Source organism: Perissodus microlepis, chromosome 6, assembly GCF_051167445.1.
Source record: "Perissodus microlepis isolate ML-2025 ecotype Zambia chromosome 6, ASM5116744v1, whole genome shotgun sequence".
NCBI classification, from domain to species: domain Eukaryota; kingdom Metazoa; phylum Chordata; class Actinopteri; order Cichliformes; family Cichlidae; genus Perissodus; species Perissodus microlepis.
In genome coordinates this window covers 27,833,724-27,852,457 of record NC_140466.1, presented here as the reverse complement: position 1 = coordinate 27,852,457, position 18,734 = coordinate 27,833,724, and the positions used below count along the sequence as shown (strand labels likewise).

At 43.4% G+C, this 18,734-nt stretch overlaps 1 protein-coding gene and 1 non-coding gene across 5 annotated transcripts in view; both read right to left on the bottom strand.

The window, feature by feature from the left end:
- LOC146385830 (uncharacterized) overlaps positions 1-18,734 on the bottom strand; it is a 46,795-nt gene that overhangs the window by 3,660 nt on the left and 24,401 nt on the right. Inside the window, exons 11-21 of one of the 4 annotated variants that reach the window (XM_084931808.1) lie at positions 18,045-18,335; positions 16,012-16,110; positions 15,722-15,906; positions 13,175-13,256; positions 10,810-10,877; positions 8,640-8,747; positions 8,017-8,118; positions 7,751-7,889; positions 4,854-5,656; positions 4,121-4,778; positions 2,061-2,682 (exon numbers count right to left, since the gene is read on the bottom strand). In XM_084931808.1, coding sequence (XP_084787934.1) covers positions 2,061-2,682; positions 4,121-4,778; positions 4,854-5,656; positions 7,751-7,889; positions 8,017-8,118; positions 8,640-8,747; positions 10,810-10,877; positions 13,175-13,256; positions 15,722-15,906; positions 16,012-16,110; positions 18,045-18,335 — 3,157 coding nt within the window. The remainder of the gene's footprint in view (positions 1-2,060; positions 2,683-4,120; positions 4,779-4,853; positions 5,657-7,750; positions 7,890-8,016; positions 8,119-8,639; positions 8,748-10,809; positions 10,878-13,174; positions 13,257-15,721; positions 15,907-16,011; positions 16,111-18,044; positions 18,336-18,734) is intronic. The other 3 variants (XM_084931809.1, XM_084931810.1, XM_084931811.1) reach the window with 3 other exon arrangements.
- Positions 9,838-9,909, bottom strand: trnap-cgg (transfer RNA proline (anticodon CGG)). Its single transcript has one exon. It is a non-coding gene; the product is annotated as a tRNA-Pro (tRNA).

The following is an 18,734-nucleotide window of genomic DNA, read 5'->3' as shown; positions in this document are numbered from 1 at the left end:
GCTCAGGGCTCTAGAGTGCGACCAATTTGGTCGGAAATGCGACCAAATTTTTCAGTGGTGCGACTAAAAAAAAATATTTGGTTGCACCTGTGCGACCAACTGTTCGGGTAGCAAAAAAAAAATAAATCTGCAACCTTCCCTGTGGTCAACAACAGACACACATTTTGCCCCTATCGTGGACTAAACCAATCAGAGATAGTAAGGGGCGGGACCTCTCTGATTGGCCGTGGTCCAGTTGAAAGTGCAGGTGGAAGTGGGAGGTGAGTAGCTTGAATAAAGCGATATCAATTCATTAAATCCTGAATCGACTTTTAAATATAACTGTGTTTTGCCAGAAACGCCAGATTCTCAGATCAAAGCTCACAAAACCATTTCAACAACAACCAAACAGCAAATGAGAGCAGGTACACGGATTCCACACAAAGACGTAAACACGGAGCGGAACCGACGCATCAGAATCAGCTTTGTCTTTCTCCGCTTTCTCACCCGACGGCCCGTAGACGGACACGCTGTCGGAGCTTAGCGATTCTGATGCGTCCGGTCCGCGCTGTGTTTACGTCTTTTTGCGCTGATTCTGAGCTGCAGGTTTTGTCTCTCTCCAACCAAAATTCACCGAGCCAGCAGCAAAAGAAGCAGCAAACTGCGCTTCACATGTGATCAATGTCGTCATGAATTTTGCTGTTTTGCTTCCACGACAATTAAAATCACACTTCATGCACAGCTAGCTCTCTCTCTATCTCTCTCTGTACTTCAAGAACAGTTTCCCGTCTCCAATCTCTGTTTTCTGTATTATTCATTCGCTTATTACCCACCAGTCTACCGTTGTTTACAGCGCTGTCGGCTGCTCTTTTTCTTTTCTTTTTCTTTTTTTCACTTAAATGACCTCGGACAAGAAAGCCTATTTTTTCTGTTGTTCAATACTGAAGAAATTTAAACTTTATATGCAGAACATTGTAGAATATTTTTAAGGTTATCTGCTATAAAAGGCCAGACCAGGAAAATCTCCTTCATGTTTTTCTGTGTTTTATTCTCAGTTACTTTCACACAAAGGCATCTGCTGTGATGTTTACAATTCTGATGAAGTCAGTACTGATAAATGATCAGAATTATAATATTTCTGACTGTCTGAGGCTAAGTTGAATCGAATCGGGACTTTGAAAACCGGAATCGAATGGATTATAGAAATCAGTGATGATACCCAGCCCTAGTGAGCAGCTCAGGCACGACAGAAGTGGATGTAGCTGTAATAGGAAAAGAACTATTGCTAACTTTTCTGTTAAGTTAAGGCCTGATCCTTCTGAAATTCATAGCCAGTGCTCTGACACGGTGTCATCAATCTTTGAATGCTGAAAAAGCACAGTGTATCCAGAAAAACACATTATATTATATAAATTATTATAAAATTTGTGTGTGCCTAACTTTTGTGCCGGTACGCCTAACTTTAAAAAGTTAGGCGTACCGGTACGCCCATGGCAAAAAGTTAGTCTAGAGCCCTGCTGCTGATAGCTAATGGGGAAAATATATATCCCCTTCCTGTTTTGGTTTTCACAGGAGATCAAACAAAACTTCAAACCCATAGATCAGGGCTGTCAAATGTAAGGTTTGACAATCTGAGCAATGACTTACCAGAAGATTTTCTGTTTTTTTACACATTTATCATGTAAAAAGCTGCTGAAGTTTCACTTCTTTTTCCTGTATCAAGATATGTCAGGGATTAAATATCTTTAACCTGGCAGAAAAGGGAGTTTCACTGGTTGGGCCCACTTAAGATCAATGGCTACATCCATGTTTTGTACTGTCTATACTCAAACCAGGAGTGTGTGTATATTTCTCACAATCTTGAGCTTGATGTCAACACAAGCCTCGGGAGTCCTTTCTGTACAGCACTAGCGCTTCCATTACACTGAAGCCTGTAATAAGCTGTCTCAATTTGCAGCTCTACACCGCGTCAAGTTATTTATGATCTAATCCCTTTGTCATCAGGTTGGGTGCCAACATGCAGTCCCGATGAATATAAATCTCCTTTCAGTGGGAAAATGAGATTTGCTTCTAGTACTCACTCATTTTGTGTGTCCTCCTCTTTGATCTGATGCTCCACAGCCTCCAGAGCTGCAGCCAAAGAGGCGCTGGTCTCCTCCAGCCGATGCTGAACCTCTCCCTCCTGCTCTTCTTCCCCTGCTCGACTCTCCACCCTGTCGCTCTTTGAGGACTTCCTCTCCAGCTCCTTCAAAGCCCCGTCCTCGGCTCTGCTTCTCTCCTCTTCCTGTTCTTTGTGCCTCCTGTGCTCTCGCTCTCTCCTCCTTTCCTCTTCATCTCGCCTCCTATCCTCTTCCTCCTCCACTTCCCGCAAGCCCAACAGGTCGATGGAGAGACCGGTGATCGAGGAGCGTGGAGGTTTGACGGGGTGCGGTGAGGGAGTGGACGGACTCTGGGCTGGAGAAGGGGAAGTGAGAGGGAGCCCGGGTGAGAGGCAGGGAGCGGAGGGGGTGTCGGGGGCTGGAAGAGGGGCGGCAGAGAGCGGAGAGGAGGGTTTGGGGGCCGGGGTGGGGCTGGCTGCAGCTGGGCTGGTAGCGGCGGGGCTCGGGCTCATGGTTGCTGAAGCTACTATTGCTTTGCCAGGTTTAGGTGCTGTCGGAGGCCCACGCGGCTTCGGGGACACGGGGGGAGGGACACGCTTCGACTCTGCTCAGAGAGAATCACAAAGAACGAGGTCATTTTTCTCACGTATAGATGATATCTATTTCTCTGAAGAATCAAAACAAAGAGACTGCTGTTATCGATTATTGATTTTTTAAAAATGTTTTAGTCTTTGAGCACCTTTGTTTCCTGGCATAGTTTACTTGCCTGGTTTTGAATTTACAGAGCAACAGAAACATTTCAGTTTTTAATACTGAATGACTTAATGAGGTTTTGACCCGTGGCAGCAAATCATGTCCTGAAATGCTCAGCACGACCTGCTCAACTTCAAACTGAGCAGAAAAGAGAAAGAAAGAAGATTTAAGTGGCTTTTGATGTGGGATGTTTGTTTGTTGGTGCTTGTCGGGCAGGTCTGATGACTTCAGAAGCTGCTGGGATTTTCCCCACACAACCATCTCTATGGTTTAAGGGGAAATATCTAGCCAGCTGCAGTTCTCTAGGAGAAAAAGCTTTGTTGATGTCACAGGTGGAAGGAGAATGGCCAGAGTGCTCTGAGTTGACAGGAAGTCAACAGTAACTCAAATAACCACTCGAGTGTAAAAGAGCACTTCTGAACACAGCGAGGGATAACAACTGTAAACGCTTATGGAGCCACCGCATGTGATGAATTCTAACTCTTTTACTAATCACTGATTTCATGCAGAGTACAAGGTTACACATAAAGCAGCATGTCTTTGGATTAAATGACATTAATTTAAAAACAATGTTTGTCATGAATATGAACAGATGTTAATGATATTTAAATTAAGGTAACACAGAAAATATTAGAGGACCTTTTATATTTGCTGTACTCAACTATGCAATGTGTGTTATAAGCCAAGTTAATTAATATTAACTATATTTTATTAAACATGTGGGTAGTGAGCTGTATGTGTCTGAGTTTAGAAGAGAAGAAAAATGGTCCCATCCGTTTTTCTTCCCTACTCTCACCAAATGTTTGCTCATAGGGGGTCGTCTGATTGTTGGGATTTTTCTGTTGGATTGTAGAGTCTTTAACATATAATATAAAGCTCCTTGAGGCGATTGTTTTTGTGATTTGACCTTGACTTTCATTGTTAGTGCCCAAGGTCAAAAGGTTTCACGAAACCATATCCAGTATTATATAATATGAAAGGCCATTGAGGGAGCTATACAATGCACTTTTTGTTTTTTCAATACGACACCGTACGTCATCAACATAAGATGACGCCATAACAGGCTGATGTCAGCATGTTGTAATAAAACATCATAAAACATCAAAGGTTTTATGGGGGGAGTTGTGTGTTCTTCTTTTCTGTCTCTGTTTCCACTTTCTCCATCAAATAAAGGCAGAAATTAATAAATATGTAGAAATTAATAAATATTTAAACGCCCTGAGTATAGGATTTTGATTTTCTGACACAGAAGTTAAATTCAGTGACCGTGTGTTGTGTGTGTGTCTCACCGGGACTCTGGGCCAGCTCAGCAGTGTCAGGCCCGGGTATGGGGACCCTACGAGTCGGAGTCGGGGGGTCAGCTTGAGGCTTCTTCAGGGTGACAGTGGATGGTTTGGGTGAAACTGGTGGCTTCAGAGACTTCCTAGCTTCCATCCACTCACAGCTCTCCTTGTTGGTCTCCGTCCTCTCGGAGACCTCAGACACCGGCCTCCGCCTCAGGATCACGCCGCCGTTCTGCTGCGGCTCGCTTTCAATTTTACGGCAGCTATCTATTTGACTGATAGGAGAATCTGATTGGTTATTGCTTTGAATGAAATGCTCCGTGTGCTCAGTCGTGCGTGGCCTCCTGCGTATGGTGTCAGAGCCAGTAGTCGTGGTAACAACCGTGGTAGACACAGATGCAGGAGCTTCAGAGTCCGCGGCCACAGGACGCGGCTTCCTCCGGAGCGTCGCTGTACCGTCTGTGATCTCTGATGCTGAGGTGAGCACGGTGGAGCGGGGCCGAGGCTCGGGGCGTCGCGGGACCGGTTGCTGAGGTAATTGGTCAGACTGATCTCCAGGGAGGCCTTCGGATCCACTGATGGTCCTGCGGCGATTTAAAACATCATCTTCTTCAGATCCGAGACCTCCTGCGCCTACCTGGCGACGAAGAAGCGGCGGACTCACCTGCAGATCACATCACTGTTAGACATGTTGCCCAAAAAACTCATACATTTGACTCTCACAGTCACTGTCACCCACCTGCAGGTAGTTGGTGCTGCTTCCCAGATTCTTCGGCAGCGTTTTGGTTCCACTCACGATGGATGTTTCCAGCATGGCCGCGAGGCTGCGAACACTCCCAGAAGCCCCGTCTGACCTCTCCAAGCCTGCTGACTCCTGAGCCCTTAAAGCAGCTCCCAGGCTGCCGCAGTCACTAGCTCGCCGCTCTCGATAGGTTGGCAGCCCGAGCAGTCCCTCCACCTGCCCCTCGCCCTCCCCGTCACCCCCGGTAATGGAAGAACAGGACCGTTTAGGAGGTGTTGGGGGCCGACCTTTCCTACGGGGGCGAAGGGTAACAGATGATTGGCTGCGGTTAACAGTGACATCATTAGCGGCAGCAGTATGTGAAGAGCTGCTGCGGCACACGGTGGCATATCTAGAGTCTGATTCCGAGCCAATTAGACTGTGAGTTCTCCGTCGCTCTTCCTCCACGTTGGGCAGCCTCAGCAGAGGTACTGCCGAGTCTGCTGTCGACTGCTGGGTGGATGGCCGCGGCCGAGCCCTGGGGGAAGCCTGCTGGGTCCGAGTGTGCGGGGGCGTTTGCGGTGGGGTTTGAGTCGGTGTGTGGGGAGGGGTCTGTGTGTGTGCGAGACCTGGGCGAGGTTTGGCCCGAGGGCTGGGCACCCCGTCCCTCTGCTTCCTCGCCTCTTTCCGCAGCTCTGATGTAGTGCTGCCGCCTGGGCTGGATGGAGGTGTAGAGGGGCTCTGAGGAGGCTCGGAGCCACTTTCTCCTCTCTGAAGCTCCTTCAGCCGCTTCACTCCCAACATTATCTTCTTCTGATGACCTGAGGGGGGGCAGGAGTGCGGGGCAAAACAGAGGATTGTGAGAAGAGAATAAGCTATATTTACACTGCAAAGCTAGGAGAGAGTGGCATTTCTGCATAAAAGCCACCATGAAATACAAATTTACGTTTTCTTGAAAACTGCAAATCTTTAATGGCAACCTCATTCTGCGCTAGTCATGCAGATTAAAACGAACCCATAGGTTTTGGAACAATTCTCCCCACCAAAAAGTTGAATAATAATTACATCTATGTATAGGTTTGTTTTGTTTTTTAACAGTATTATCCAAGTACGATATGATATCCTCGTGTTGTTCCCACATCATCATAATAAATGTTGTTGCAGGTTCAACATTGCAAGTGACCAATGACATTGTTGTGATGTCATACTTTTGCGCCTTAAAAAAAATCTACTTAACTTGCAAGAAACCGCCTCTGTCCGCCAATCCAGCAATTTGAATTCGCTGCATTTCAGGATACTGTTCTTTAATACATGGTAAGCATTATACATATTGTCCTTGCAGCATTGGAATTTCATAAATGAATTAATCGCTTGGCTTGCAAAAGTTATTGTGTTATTGGTGGGACCGTTGCTAAGCAGCGCTCCCACTCTATGTTATGTCCAAATTCTTCCAGTAGTATAATTCTGGTTCATATCCTGCCCTGCACCGTTTGAAACGTCTAAACATTAAAACGACTGGCTCATGTGCACGCTGGCAGCCACACGCAAACATGGCGTTAGTGCGGAAGCTCTTCACGGTTTTTGACAAACTAAACCACAAAAACATTTGTAACATCCAACTTGCTCAGACATTTAAATCAACCTCACACAGAGCTCAGAGCCAGCCACAAGCCAGCAGCCTCGGTATGAGCAAAGGATCACTGCAGTTAAGAGGCAAATTACAGAGAAGAGGTTGTCCTGTTATCTTGTTTTGTCATATGTAAAAGTCTCAAGCCACCCCTCAAACTTTTGTTTAATAATTTATTTTATTATTAAAATAATATCTTGCATTGTAGAAAAGTTGTTTTTTTGCTTGTATATGCTGAAAGTTATAGATTACAGCAAGAAAACTGGCAAAAATCTCTACTGGCATAAAATTATAGAAAATAACTGGAAATTTGAATCAGTCAAGAAAACTCTAGAGATATCAAACAAATGGCATTCAACAACCCCAAATCAACTGGCTCAATTGTGCCATTTATTTAATAATCTATCAAAAAAATGCCCCCTTTGAGTGATTGGGGGGGGGGGGCTAGACTGGACTAATTAACCGACAGAGTGGAAGATGCAAAAAAATTCTATCTGGTAGGATTTCTCTTCAACCTGCCTGCGCGCTCAAACAGGAAAATCCATCTTCTTTCCAACAGTGTCTTCCTGAAAGCCAGCAGATATAGACTTTTTGATCTGTAGGCATTTGAGTGAGAGGAGTGGCATTTAACTGTTCAATAGACTTCCATTATAATTTGATAAAGGATTTTTGGAGACAAGCAGAAGCAACCTCTGTTTTTATCTTTCTTCACTGACCACATTTTTCACACTAAAAACACAAATTTTGTGGAGCTACTTCTTGGGACTGTCACATTTTTTAAAGGAGGTAGATACGATTTACAGATTGGCTTTCTAAGCGAGAGCAGTGCCGAGACGATTTTTACATTTGTTTTGACAGCTGGTTACAATGAGTCACACAGAGCGTCTTCACCAGGTGCAAACAATAGACACTTAACAGGCTGAAGATGATGGGGCGCATAATCGTCTGTTATCGCTTTATCGGTTCATTTGAATCTCAACGTTCCCTCTGTGATGCATTTATACGTTTGTTCACATTAAATTCTTGTATCTCTCACACACAAATGGTTACACGTGATTATAGAGAACAGCTTGAAATGCGCTTCGACACATTTTAGCCAATTTAAAGCAACTGATCCATCTGTCTGTTCATATCTACGCAATTTCTAAACAACAAACACAGAACAAAGACACTAAGAGCGACTAACAGGAACCCGGCTTCCTAATGAACGGTCACACTTTTCTATAGAACTTGTGTTGCTAAGTTATAATATATTGCCTATAATCTTAATAATGACGTTTTATCTTACCGAGCTTAGTGATGCCAATTTCTCGCAGATCTTCAAGGCTGATGTCCGAGACAAAGTCAATGTTCTCATAACCATTCTGCACGAGTACCTGGTAGTACTGACTAAGGCCCAGGTGAGACAGCCAGTCTGCCAGATTAGCCTTGATTAAACACAAAGACAGACAGACACAGGCACAGTTATGATGCTGCGTGAGCTGGATGCGTCTGTGCTCTTGTGTTCGTCCGACCTCCTTATTCTAGATTGTATGCAGCAGCTAACATCCTTACAGGCTTGTGGTCGGGCAGCCAGTCTGTGGAGGGCAGCTTGCTGATCTCTGATATTAACTTCTTTCGATGTCCGGGCTTCATGACCCCAATTGCCGTCAGATCCTTCAACGCAAAGCACACTCAGTCACATCATGAACTCACCACCTCTACTGGAGGTGTTTTTATTTTCATTTCTATTCAAATGTGAGCAGTTTTTACAGGCAACTCGGACATTTGCACACGTGATATGCCTTCGGGAATATTTTGGCTTTGGATAATCTCTGATGAGTGTCGCCTGTCCTTTGGGGACGTTTACATCATAGCACTGTGTTTGCTTCAGCACACACATACACACACACAATCACATTAAAAACCACATTCAAGGACAAACACAGAGTAGTGTTTACAGCACAGACTGGAACACGCGGCCATGTGTGAACACAGGTATGTAAATGAAGCAGACGGAGCATGAGAAGTGACTGGTTGAGGCTCAGGACTCACACCGGGGGGGTCAGGTGACAGAGACAGGAGGGTCATGATGACATCATCCAGGTCAGTGGGGAGCTGATTTTTGATAGCTGTGCTGGGCGGAGCCTTGACAGACAAGGGGCGGGACGTGAGGGGGTCAGGGGTCATGACCTTACCTCAGGGGTCATGCGGCTAATGGTGTCTAGATCATATCCCGCGGTGAGGAAGTGGGTGGTGTAGAACTGCAGCTGAAACTCACCCAGCCACGCCACTACTGCCTGCTTCTAGAACAGAGAACACAGAGCGCTACTGCCTGCTTCTAGAAGAGTCCACAGGCCTCTTCTAGAGCCCGCTCTACAACACAGGAGAGAGGACTGTTCTAGAAGACAGCACAGAAACATCTAAGGAAATTCCCAAATGGAGCCCTAGCCAGCAAGGAAAGGGAACCTACTCTGGAACACATGAAGGGGAGCTGTTCTAACTAAAAAGGGAATAAAACATAAGAAGAATAATCCCTCCAATTATTCAAACTCTGCCTGAAATGACTTCAAGATTGTCAGGAATAATAATAATAGTTTTTCCACTCCCACACAGTGCTCTTGGTTATCCTCTAGGGTTTGTACAAACAGTAAGACACATTCTGGATAACAGATTACAAAGTAAGTGCAAATATAAGATGCCTGCTTGCTCCTAGTGTTAATTAGCCTCTTACGTTTTGAGATCTCTGCCACTGAGCTACATCCCACCATCATCTCAATTCATACTTTTCAGTCACATGACTGTTGCAGAGCACTACAGGGCAAAACACTGTCCCTGGGCAGGTCAATTAACAAATAGAAATACATAAAAGCATATCTTCAGTAAGCAAATTATACTCATACAAATATGTGGTTCCCTTTAGGGGTCGCCACACTGAATCATCTCACCCTGTCCTTAGCATTCTGTGTCCTTCTTCATTACATCCATGAACTTACTCCGTGTTCCTTCTCCTTTCCTCCTGCCTGGCAGCTCCATCTTCGACATCCAACATACCCACTATCTCAGCCTTGTCTCTCTATCTTTGTCTCCAAGATGATCAACCTGAGCTGACCCCCTCCATTCTGGTCAAAAACCTTGAAGTCTGGCACCTGTCTTTTTGTTATCCACATTATACGTCACAGCGGGTCTCACTACTTCCCTGTAAGCCTTCAATTTTACTCACCCTTCTAGCCTTTTGCCAAAAGCATCTTTATGAGATTTCCTTCATTTTTTTCATCTTCAGTGACCATCGTTAAACCAGACCTGCATCTAGTATGAAAATTGAATGTTTAACATAGCCCTCCCTATTGATCTGGACTTAGGCACCAGTACCTGGTTTGTGGGTGGATTAAATGAGGGCTCATCCGGGAGTTGAACCCGGGACCTCTCGCACCCGAAGCGAGAATCATACCCCTAGACCAATGAGCCAGTTATAATAATGGGCCCTCAGTTTCAGAAAACTATATACAACATTACTGGTTTCAAGGCGATAATATGTTTATATAACATAAATCTTTTCATAACCTATTTCCATTTTCCAGTGTGCCAGATTGGAGTCTTTGCCTGCTGATTCTAGCCCTCGGGCATTTATACAAACTCACAAACACAACAAAACAGATCGACTGGCCCTAAAAAGAAAGCTCCACAAGGATTACTACGTGCTCTGCTGCTGGTTAATTAGAGCTGGGCAAACTGTTCACAACATAAATATATCTTCATTCCCCTTCCTTGTATTTAGCGATGACGGAAGTCTTCGTGGTAGAGATCTCAAAACTCTAAGCACCTGATGTTGTGACACTACACCCTTCCAGGGGATTTGGGGTTAAATAAACCTTTAGGGGTCTAACAAAATAATCTTCTTTAAATCACTGGTAAATATGTGTTATATTTTCAGCGGTGTACATGTTATAGAGCGCTGCGTGAGGTCAGTCAGTGAGGAAACGCTAGGACGCAGCACGCAGATCAGCCCTGAGCTCCACAGAACACGCAGCATTGCCAGCAGCATGTGGGTGTCTCAGTGCGGTGTGAGGGCAGGGGAGGGAGGGAAAGGGGAGAGGGAAAGGGGGGAGGGACAGAAGGCAAGACAGCAACTGACTCCTCGATGTGTCTGTCACTCTGCCTGTCTCCATGGTGACACACTCGCATGCCCAGCCTCAGCGTGCTATCTTTTCAGGTGCAACACAACCACCGTGTTTCCCACTGAAACCCCACCATTGCAGACGTTCTTTCTGCTACTTGAGAAGAACCAGAAGCAAACGGAAAAATGGAAGCACCGGAATGAATCAATCCACCGAAAAAAAAAGAAAAGAAAAAAAAGATACAACTCACTTTCCCATCATCCTCTTCGGCCTTCCGTTCAAACGAGCGCTGCTCGTGAACCGTGCTGCTGGAAGAGCCTTAAGGTTTAAGTGATAAAGAAAGGCAAAGAGAAAGGACAAAGAATAAATCACATTACTCTCAACAATTTTCATTTTTCTGTTAATTACACCTTAAAGCTAGCTGTTTACAAAACACCCGCCTATTTATTATTTCTATTGAGTTGTTTAAGAAATTAACGGCTTCATGTGAAATCGTGGTCCTTTGAAATCTACCATCACTAAACAGCTGTTCTAGGAAATTAACTGTACTTCAAAGAAACCTAAAAAAAATCTGAAACAGTAACTTGTCTCCTAATTTTTTGCTTTTCAAAACGTTGCAAAGCCAAGAAATGGTATTATGTGGTGATCTAAAGGATTCTTATGTGGGAGAAGCGCAGGAGAAAGGAAACCATGCCAGATTCCCACTGCCTATGGAGCCCTTCTTAACAGCTTTCATACTTGGCTGGCTCGGCAGCGCTGTTTTAGCACTACACTTCCCACATAACACTTAAACCAGTAGAATGACAGCGGATTAAACATGCTAATTTATGGGCTTCTTTTAAAGTGAGATTAGTAAAACAGCTACAGCTACAAAGTGCCCAAATTTAAGTGGGAGTCTTGAGACACTGTGAAAGCGTCTACACCACGAACTGTACGTGCACATTAATACAGAACATTTGCTTCAATGCTACGCTAGTCTTCGTAGCCCCAAGTGAACACTCACCTGCTGTAATGCAGACCTGCAAACAGCTTGTAACAAATAAGGTTTATAAGCTGGTTCAAATCCACAACAACCATTAAAGTTTTGACTGTAAAATTAACGAGTCTGAAGTTAAAACTTCCCAAATACATCAACCCTGTAACGCCTGTAAGTCCATCTTCTTTCATACAAGTCCGCTACATCATCAGTGTTATTTGAATGCATTGAATCCGACACATGCAGTGCTACTGTGAGGAATGAAGTCCACAAAAATACTGATGTAGCAGAAGTGAAAAGCATACAAATCGAATTTCATATGTGCAAAAAATCCCCCAAATTTCACATTTCTGGCAACTATTTCATGCTTCATGGAGTTTGCAGAACTCATTTTTTATGCATGTTGATTCTTTTATGTAAAAATATGAGGCTCCAATAAAAAGACAGACGTTACTGATTAAAAAAACCCCATGGCCAAGTGAATTTAATTCCTTCTTTAAAATCTGTATTACTCACTTTGTAAGAGATGGTCTGATGAGATCTCTAATCTGCATGACAACATCAACATCTGTCTATGGTTCAGTTTTTAGTGCTGTATCGAAGCTAGTTTTGATCAGAGAGATGATCACTGGGTAGCCAAAACTACTTACTCAAACACAAGGATCAATATTATTGATCGATACTGGCCATTTACTGGCATTAACCAGCAGTAATCACGGCTGAGAAATTAAAATTAAAAGCGAAAGTTATAGTTTGTCCACCAGAGGGCGCTCTGCAGCTGATCCAAGCAGAGCGAGAATGTGTAAACAAATAAATATAACAAATGTCAGGGACGTCTGTTTATGATTGTGTGTCTAAAAGAAAAGAAGACATTGCATTTTTAAATCACCAAATATCAGCATCAGTATCGGTGTCGGTATCGCAAAATAACTACACTATGAGACATAAAGAGCGTAACATTTTAGCTTCACACTCTTGCAATACTAATCGATCAAAACTGACAAACTAAGTGGTTCCTCTGCAAAATAAATGTATTTCACGCTCACAGAAACGTTAGATATGTAAATTAATAGTTTTAAGCTGGTAGTTTAACGTAATCTGTTGAATTTCTTTGAGCAGTTTTTTTATTCTGCTTATTGCAAGAAAACCTCTGCGGCTACAGCTAGAGCTCTGACTCAGGAGAACAAGAAAGAATCCATGACATCCCAAGAAGCCATGTCCCCGGCTGCTTATAGCAGCTTTTTAGAAATGAAGAATAACTTGAAATACTCTTCTAAAAGGACCGAGACTGGAAATGCTGCTTGTGTCTGATATGAACAGACATGTGGTCTTTAGAGGGCCAGGCTGAAGAATAAAAAGTGATTCACATAAGCAATCCAAACAAGCCCCGAGGCGCTTGTTGTACTTGTGAACACTGCCTTGATCATTTTTAATTGTCATCACTTACAGACAAAAGCATTTTTTTTTTCCAAATTAACTGATCGCACGCGTTTCCTTTCAAGCAGGCAGAGACAAACTTTGTCAGCTGTGCTTAAATCACTTCAGCAGCACACTTAAATTAAAGCTGACACGAATGAATGCTTCGAATACAGACGCCGATATCGCGCTACGCTGTGTTTGCATGAGTGTGTGTGCTTACTTGCTGACTGCTCCACAGACTGCGACTGCTCCAAGAGATGCTCCTTGGCTTTTACCGACTGAGACAGCACAGTGGCCAGGAGCTGAAACACAAAAACACACACAGATATGCTCATATGCACACACACACGCTCACATTGAGAAACATTTACTCAAGCATAATCGTTCAAATCCCAGAGGTGGTTGGTGACTCAGCTCAGTACTCAGCACTCTGCCTCCTGTATGTCCTACAATTTTCTGGTACAGCAGAAATACCAGCAAGACATTTCTTAAATGCAAGACACTAAAAAACACAGGAAATACACATTTTATACCGACTGTTAAAATATCATTTAGTATGTGCTGAACAGCAGGATGTACAGAAAGGAAAAGCACAACAGATGTTTATGCTAAGAATTAGTTTCCTAGATCTTGTCCACATGCGGTTGATGTAATTTAATACAGTGGGCGACACATTTAAGTGCAGCTTTAAGGGAAACTAGCTTGAAATCAGACTCAAAATCATGGCCGGTTACCTTTAACTGTGCAGTTAAAAAATAGTGGTGCAGTGCTGCTTGCTAAAGCTGCTGCTATAGTGGCAGGCTGACATGCAAGTAGCACTCTATAGCTGAGCATCCTGATTAGCTGTAGCTCAGGTGGTAGTTGGTGTCACGTTCTCTGATGTGTTCATCAGTATGAATGTGGGTGCAAGTTAGATAGAAAGCACTTTCTTAAAAAAATTCTTGTACTAATGAGTGAATGAGGCAAGAACCAGTGCATTTAGCATTTACAATCAAATATTAGACTGACGCTATGTTAATAGTTCATCTGTGCCTGGAGCTTCGTCTCCATCTGCCTGTCCCTCACATCATGCTCCCTGGATTTGTCCCTTTCTCTCTCTCCCCTTCACTTACTCTCCAGTGTGGTAAAATAACACATGAATTAATAATGAGCTGTCAAAGGGTGAATGTCATACAGTCCCGTAGAAAAACAAGAACACCCAATGACTCAGTGGCTTGCACAACCACATTTAGCAGCATTAATTTGAAGTAATCGCTTTCGGTGGGACTTTATCGCTCCCTCGTTTCATTGTGGAGGAATTATGTCCCACTCTTCTTATAGCGTTGCTTCATTTCTTTGAGGTTTGTGAGCATTTATTTATGCAAAGCTCTCTTAAGGTCCCACCTCAGCATTTCAATGAGGCTGAAGTCTAGACTTTGACTGGACCACTGCACCTTGTGTTTTTTCTTTTTAAGGTATCCTGTGTGCCTGGGATCACTGTCCCGTTGAATGACCCACTATCAGCCCAGCATTAGCTGTCAGACAGATGGTCTCACATTTGATTCTAGAAGACTTTGGTATAAAGAGGAGTTCATGATTACTCAGTGGCTGTTTGGTCATTTTTAGTCTCATCTGTCCAAAATGCATTGTTCCAAAAGTCTTGTGCTTTGTTCAGATGACGAACTTTGCAATCCTAACCTGTGCTGCCATGTTCTTCTTAGAGAGAACAGGCAACCCCGTCCAAACAATTCATACTCGTTAAGTCCTTGCTGTACTTATATGCTATAACATTTAGGAGATTTTCGGAAAACTTGACTTGAGGTCAAAGTCACTGAGATCAAACCTGTCTAAGATTTTTAGTAGATACTCCTATGGTATCAATTTGAAGCTCCTACGTTGCTTCGTTCTCGAGTTATCGCATTCACAAACCTCGGTGTCCACGTCGCCCGCCTGCCTGGCAGGGAGTTAAAAACGAAACTATAATAAGAAAATCTACTCTGGAAAATAACTGAAAGTAAAACCGAATAAAAAAACAAAAAGTCATAATGAAATAGAAATAAAAATTAACTGAAAACACAAAACTATAATAACTCTGGTTCACAAAGACCAAAAATTGTGTTTTCAATTGTTTTGGTTAACGTCCATCATCACAGGTGTTTCATCAGCAAAAGGAAAGGAAGTTTTTGCCGCCTTTGATCTTAACACGCTTATCAGCCACCTTTTAAGGTGGAATATTTTCTTGAATATTAGTTCAGTTTGTATTGTGACTCAGTCAGCGGACCTTAAATATAGCAGTTAATTGTATTTGTTATGGCTACATGCCATATGCTTTAGTGATGACTGGATGTTCGGATGCTTAAGAAGATCTATTTAATAGAATCACATTATGCAAACTACAAATATTCTACTCCCTCACTTGCAGAAAACAAACAAACTGTGGAGGTGTTTCAGCGGTACACCTATGACAACAGCTCACTGTGGAGGTGAGGTGCAAAAACACGATAAATAAGACAAAGTTGAGTTGCTTAACTTGAATTTAGCTGCTACACTGTATCCAAACAAACACAATGCACCTCGTGTGCTGCTAGGAAAAAACAACCTGTCGCCAACGGAAGAACAAACTGAGCAGGAAACAGAACTGTGGTTATCACATGAACTACAGTTGTGTTTGTTTCCTAGAAATGTTTTGCTGTTTCCCAGAAACGGTGTGTGTGTGTTGTTTTGTGAGGAAACAGCAGCAACGTCATGAAATGTGTGCAAACACAACTGAATGCAAGGAGTCTTTTACCTTGACTCCTTCTGCTTGTGCATGCAGGCCGGGAGCATTAAGGCCGTGGGTGTTGACCCCTGGCGTGGGCGCAGGGTGGGGACTGGGTGCAGGAGTGGTCAAAACATGCGTGTTTCCAGAGCCCTGCAAGCTGCTCGATGACCGAACACTGCCGAGGCTGCCTACGCTGCCGCTGCGCTCGCCACCTCCACACATAAACACACGTTGTAGAGCGCAGCATTACACACACGCAACGTGTCTGACACACATCATTTCCTTTTTTTCCCCACAAAAGCACGCTTTCAGTTTACCTGCCAGCGGTTTGCGCAGCACCCAGATGTCCTCACTGGTGCTGCTCTGCTGTCCCAAAGTGGGAGAGCCCTGAGGACTCAGCTCTGCAGTTCGTGAACCTGTCTCACACACACAGAGACACACACAGAACCCCACATCTGTTACTCCTTTGGTCTTAGTATTTTAAACTTAAAACGTTGTATTAGCAAAAATGCAGAAACAGAAACAATATCTGAGTGATAATAATGTGTACTGCTGTTCCCTACATACATTAAATGTGTTGAGCTTGTGATTAAACACCGTAAAAGGCACAGACTCACACGCAGAGATACACTCACTCAGCTCACGTGCATAAACATGCTACTCATAGTGGGAGTCCTGAGGCTTGTAGAAACCCACAGACCCTTTTGGTCAAAACACCATGAAGCTGTTGTGAATGACACATCCAGTGACGTGTGGTGTTTCTACTTAATCACTGTAATGCTAATTAAAAATGCCGAATACGGCCTCTCAAGTTATTTATAACACACACAGCATGTCGAGTAAGATAAATGAAAGGGTCATTTCACTCGAATTGTAAGGAATCTACAAAGGAGGCATTACTTTCATGGCCGTAGTCGTCAAAAAAAAAACAAATTTAAAGAAACAAAACAAAGGTTTAGTCAGTTAGGACCCACATGGGCTAGATAAATGTATATGTGGATGAATTACTAATTTTGTTAGCCGTATTTTGTAAATAATTATTTGATTGAACTGATCCTTTAATGAAGAACTGCCTCAAGCACATATGGCTATGTAAAAAAGAAAGTCTTCAAGGGACAATATGCAGTCTTGTTTAAAAGTAAGTACACCATTACTGCTTCCACAGGTGACTGTAGCTCAGGAGGTAGAGCAGGTCACCTACTGATGGGAATGTTAGTGGTTCGATCCCTGGCTCCTCCAGTTTGCATGCCAAGTACTAACCAAGATACTAACCCCAAGTGGCTCTCCGATGCATCCGTCGGAGTATGAATGTTTATGAATGTTCATTAGGAAGCACTAAAAAGCTTAGAATGAAAGTGAATGTGGCATGTTGTATAGAGTGCTTTGAGTACTCCTTGCTATATAGAATCAGTCCATTCGCATGAAATCAATAACACACAAACACGAAAGAGCAGTTTGCTGGTCTGGAGCACTTGGGTGTGCCCAGCAAATTCATCCCAAGGTCAGACTGTGCAATGTTCAGAGAAACTGAAGAGCAACAGCTCAGACTCTACAGGCCTCAGTTAGCATGTTAAATATAAAGTTCATCACAGTACAGCTAAACAAAGTCTGAACAAGGCTTCTTTGGAAAGCTTGTCTCTACTTTCTGAAGCGAGCACAGCTATGAAAGCCCGTTTCTGATACTAAAAAAAAAAAAAAGTATCTATAACTTGAAATGTCGAGTTATCTTTCTCTAAATTTTGACTTATTAACTCAAAATTTTGAGAAAAGTAACTCGAAATTTCAAGTTAGCGCTGCCAATCAGTAATCTACATAAATGACGTCATTTCCTTGTTACCGGGAAGCTGAAGCCCTCAGCTACAAATGCTACAGCTAAGCTACCAGTATTACAGCCAGTCATAAATGCACAAATTGCTAAGTATTTTCAGCGTGGTTCATATGAACAAACCAGAACACTTCTGGAAAAATGTCCTCTGAAAAGGCGAGATCAAGGTGGAGATGTTTGTCAAAATGCACAGCACCATGTTTGGAGAAAAACATGGTGCTGTACCGTTGGTATGAATGATTCTTCCTTGATTGCGAGGCCGCTAGAGTGACACAGAAAACAATTATTAAAGTTATCGCTGCTAAACATGGTTCTGCACGCAAGTGAGTCATGAGGTGTACTTAGTTTTTCACAGGACTGCTTCAGTTTTTTTAGGCCTTTTTGAGTATTTTTTTTATTTGGCTGAACTGATTCTTTGATGAAGCGTTGCCACAAGCAGATAGACAACAGGCTTTTTATGTGTTCTTGACAAAAAGCAGAGAAAGGATTCTTATCTGTGACTTAAAGTGACACTACAGTATGTACCTGTCTGACTTTGCTGCTCCTGAGAAGTGGAGAGAGGAGGAGGAGGAGGAGGAGGAGGAGCAGTGGACAGAGGAGGAGTACACAGAGAAGGAGGAGAGATAGGGACAGGAACGTACCCAAATGAGGAGAACCGAGGAAGGGACTGTGTGTTGGGGTTAAGGGGAGGAGGGGGAGGCAGATGCAGGGGAAGGACTTTGGAGGGGGGGTATGAGTTTCCGTTGACCGAGGCAATGGGGCAAGGGTTGGGCCTGCGGAGGAGGAGGGTGTGGCACTGCTGGGAGGGGGAGTGACCTGGCAACAATCCAGGAGGAGGGAGGGGCAAAACAACAACAACAACAACACAACAACAACTGATCAGTCAACTTGAAACAAAACAAAAGTCTAATCAGAAAAAATCAGAAAATGCACAAAATAATAGTTGATTAAACTTAAAACATGAGAAAATAATACATCCATATATCCACAGGGAATATATCATTATAAAACAAAATATAATATCACTACAGCAATAAGGCAAACAAACAATATGAACAAAAACATTACAATCTAGCAGGGTCGGACTTGTTTATTAATTAGGGAGGGTGACAGAAGGAGCAGAAATATAGAGGGGTGATTCAGGGCCGACTGCGGATAGAGGACTATGTTTGATTGATGCAATCAATGAGACTGGCAGGGTGGGGAAAACAGATG